Below are 3,282 nucleotides of genomic sequence, written 5' to 3'. Positions count from 1 at the left end.
GTTCCAGTGCTGCTGCCAACTGACCTGTGCAGCCTGGCTCTTCCCGGTGCATGGGTGGAGGTGGAGCATTGAGTTGGAGCTGTGCCAGGTGACTGGTGGTGGCAGCGTGGGGGACAAAGAGGTGGTGAAATTTGGAGTGGATGCAGCATCCTCCCAGTGCTGCCAGCGCCTGCTCCAAGCCCAGCCTCTGCTGAGAAGAGCCCCACGCAGCCCCAGCTGCAGCCTGTCCCACTCCCTGCAGATCCAGGGGGCACATGCCCCCTCCCTGCCCTCATTTCCTCCCAGGGTGCAAGCAGCAGTGGGAGCTGCAGGCCTCCTCCCTCCCCTCCTGCCCCCAGTGAGCCATGTCTTTGGCCTCCCCCACCTCCCACCTGGGCAGCGCCTGCCCCTGCCCACCCCTCACTGTGGAGGGTGTTGATCTGTCCCCCCATGTCCCTTCTCTCTCACCTCCCCTTGCACCACACCAGACTTACCAGCTGGAGGCAGCTGTATCGGAAATTGGATCGGTATGGGCCGATATGTCTCCATTAATATCGGCTATCGGTATCAGCCCCAAAAATATATCTGTGCACCCCTAATTAGCATGACTGAATTTTCTGAACAGTGGAAATTACTTTATGATGTCACCATTAACCATTATAGTGGTTTTATTACCAACCTTTGATACAAAAGTTGTCCTGTGAGTTGCTTTTTAACCTCAGTATGTACATATGTACTGAGGAATTCCATGTCTTACATATAACAAGTCTGTTCACTGTCAGGCCACTGACTTCATAGTTTGCATAGACATCAGGGCTGGAAGGGATCTTGGAAGATCATCGGGTCCAGCCCCCTGCCCAAGCTACCTTAATGGTGAATGTAGTTGTTACCCTGTAGATAGATAGATATATTATTGCACATGTCTCCTAGTTGCTCCAAATTTGAGAGACCCCTTTAAGAGACTATAATGCCTTTTATATAAGGCTAAACTTAAAAAAATAATAGTTGCACTGTCTTTTGGTCGGAAAATCATTATATTGTCCTTTTTTTTTTTTAAGTGTGCAGTTTCGTACGACTCCAATGGACAGCACTGGTGTCCCACACATCCTTGAGCATACTGTTCTTTGTGGCTCCCAAAAATATCCCTGCAGAGATCCATTCTTTAAAATGTTAAACAGGTCACTGTCCACTTTCATGAATGCATTCACAGGTGAGTATAAGATAATGGATAATATATAGTATAATATTATTAATTACCCTTGTGATTTCCTGAAAAAGTTCCTCATGGAATTGAAGATATTTGTTTTGACATATTAAAAATCTGTGCATAACTCTGTGCAGACTTCATTGGTACACAGTGACTGAGGTTACATGGTATTACATTTTACTAAAAAACAAGTAAGCAGTTTTACAAAGCATGGTAAAAAATACTGTATTCATTTGACAAATATGAATTAGTTCTTACATATTTGTTGCTTCCACAGAACATTTACTCATATACTATAGATATAAACAATGTTAGAGAAAAAGGGTCTTATTATATTATTAGACCTTTGCTGAGGATTGAAGGAAAACCATCCCCTTAAACACCAAAAAATGGGAGCGTGAATAAGTAAGGCTCCATCTTTCAGCTAATGGTACAGACAGTAGAACTTAATGGTAAGAAAAGATGTATGCTATTGATTGCTAAAATGCTTTCCTCATTAATATTTATTTCATTTGTATGCAGCTAATGATTATACGCTCTACCCTTTTTCCACACAAAATCCTAAGGATTTTCAGAATCTCCTGTCTGTGTATTTGGATGCTGCTTTCTTCCCATGTCTACGGCAGCTAGATTTCTGGTAAGGCTTTAGAATTTGTTGTGCATGTAAATATGAAGTGTAAATCCAATACTTACTTTATATTTTTAATTTTTATAGGCAAGAAGGTTGGAGGCTAGAACATGAGAATCCGTATGATCCTCAGACACCACTAGTCTTCAAAGGAGTTGTTTTTAATGAAATGAAAGGGGCATTTGTAAGTTCTGGATTTCTTTTAAGTTTCATTTGGTAATTATGAAGTCCAGTATGAGTAAAGAAAACAGTTAATATGCAAACTATCTATTTGATTATTGAATTGAGTTTTAATAGCTCTGGTCTCCTAAAGTTAATTTCACAGGTACAACAATAATACTGGAGGTATGGTGAATAAGCTTATTTTTAAGGAGATTATGAAAAGTTTATTTATGCAAGCATAGTATCTTAGTGGTACATACTGAGTACAGACCTACAGCACAGCTAGTAGAAAGTAATTTGCCCTGGATTTTAATCTATAATAAACATGACCAGCACACCCAGGCTGCCTGTCTGCAGCAGGCATGATAGTGATCCCTTCCAGTACATGACTTCGTTTTCACTGAGCAGATAACTTTCTTGGAACACCGTTCACTAGGGGACTGGACACACGCATTCTGGTAGGAACTTTCTTGTGCAATGACGGACTCGAGGGGAACACCTCCAGACCTCAGGTTGGGGAGGACCGGGTTAGAGAGCTTCTGGAGGGGCTGGACGTGTTCAAATCAGCGGGTCCAGAGGCTCTCCACCCCAGGGTGTTGAGGGAGCTATTAGGGGTTATTGCAGGACCCGGGCAACTATAGGCCTGTCAGTCTTACCTCAATCCTAGGGAAACTCTTTGAGAAGATGATCATGGAGCACATCTGTGATTTGCTGGCCTCAGAGCTGATGCTCAAGGGCAACCAGCACGGTTTCATTAGGGGGAGGTCGTGTCAGACCAACCTGATTGCTTTTATGATTAGGTCACAAAAGCCTTGGATGCAGGTGTTGCCGTGGATGTAGTCTTTCTGGACTTCAGCAAGGCCTTTGACACCATCTCCCACCCCATTCTCATTAAGAAATTGGGTGACCTGTGGCATTGATGCCTACACAGTCAGATGGATTGCAGATTGGCTGAAGGGTCGCACTCAGAGGGTTGTGGTGGATGGGTCATATTCAACTTGGGGAGAAGAGGGCAGTGGAGTCCCCCAGGGCTTGGTCCTTGGGCCCACGCTGTTCAATCTCTTTATCAGCAATTTGGACAACGGGGCGAAAAGCAACCTGTTTAAATTTGCTGATGATACCAAAATTTGGGGTGAGGTGAGCACACTAGTAGGGAGGGAAAGACTGCAGCAAGACTTGGATAGGTTACAGGGGTGGGCTAGCAAAAACAGGATGCGCTTCAACACTGACAAGTGCAAGGTGCTGCACTTGGGTAGTAGTAACAAGCAGCACACTTATAAGATGGGAAACTCCCTTCTTGAGAGCA

General features: G+C 44.0%; 1 protein-coding gene across 1 annotated transcript in view; it reads left to right on the top strand.

The window, feature by feature from the left end:
• Positions 1-3,282, top strand: part of PITRM1 (pitrilysin metallopeptidase 1) — a 45,825-nt gene that overhangs the window by 10,542 nt on the left and 32,001 nt on the right. Inside the window, exons 4-6 of the mRNA XM_019508178.1 lie at positions 1,038-1,189; positions 1,709-1,823; positions 1,902-1,998. Coding sequence (XP_019363723.1) covers positions 1,038-1,189; positions 1,709-1,823; positions 1,902-1,998 — 364 coding nt within the window. The remainder of the gene's footprint in view (positions 1-1,037; positions 1,190-1,708; positions 1,824-1,901; positions 1,999-3,282) is intronic.

The sequence above is a fragment of the Gavialis gangeticus genome, unplaced genomic scaffold (genome assembly GCF_001723915.1).
Source record: "Gavialis gangeticus isolate Ggan-Ray unplaced genomic scaffold, GavGan_comp1, whole genome shotgun sequence".
Classification (NCBI taxonomy): Eukaryota; Metazoa; Chordata; order Crocodylia; family Gavialidae; genus Gavialis; species Gavialis gangeticus.
This window is presented reverse-complemented; position numbering and strand designations above follow the sequence as displayed.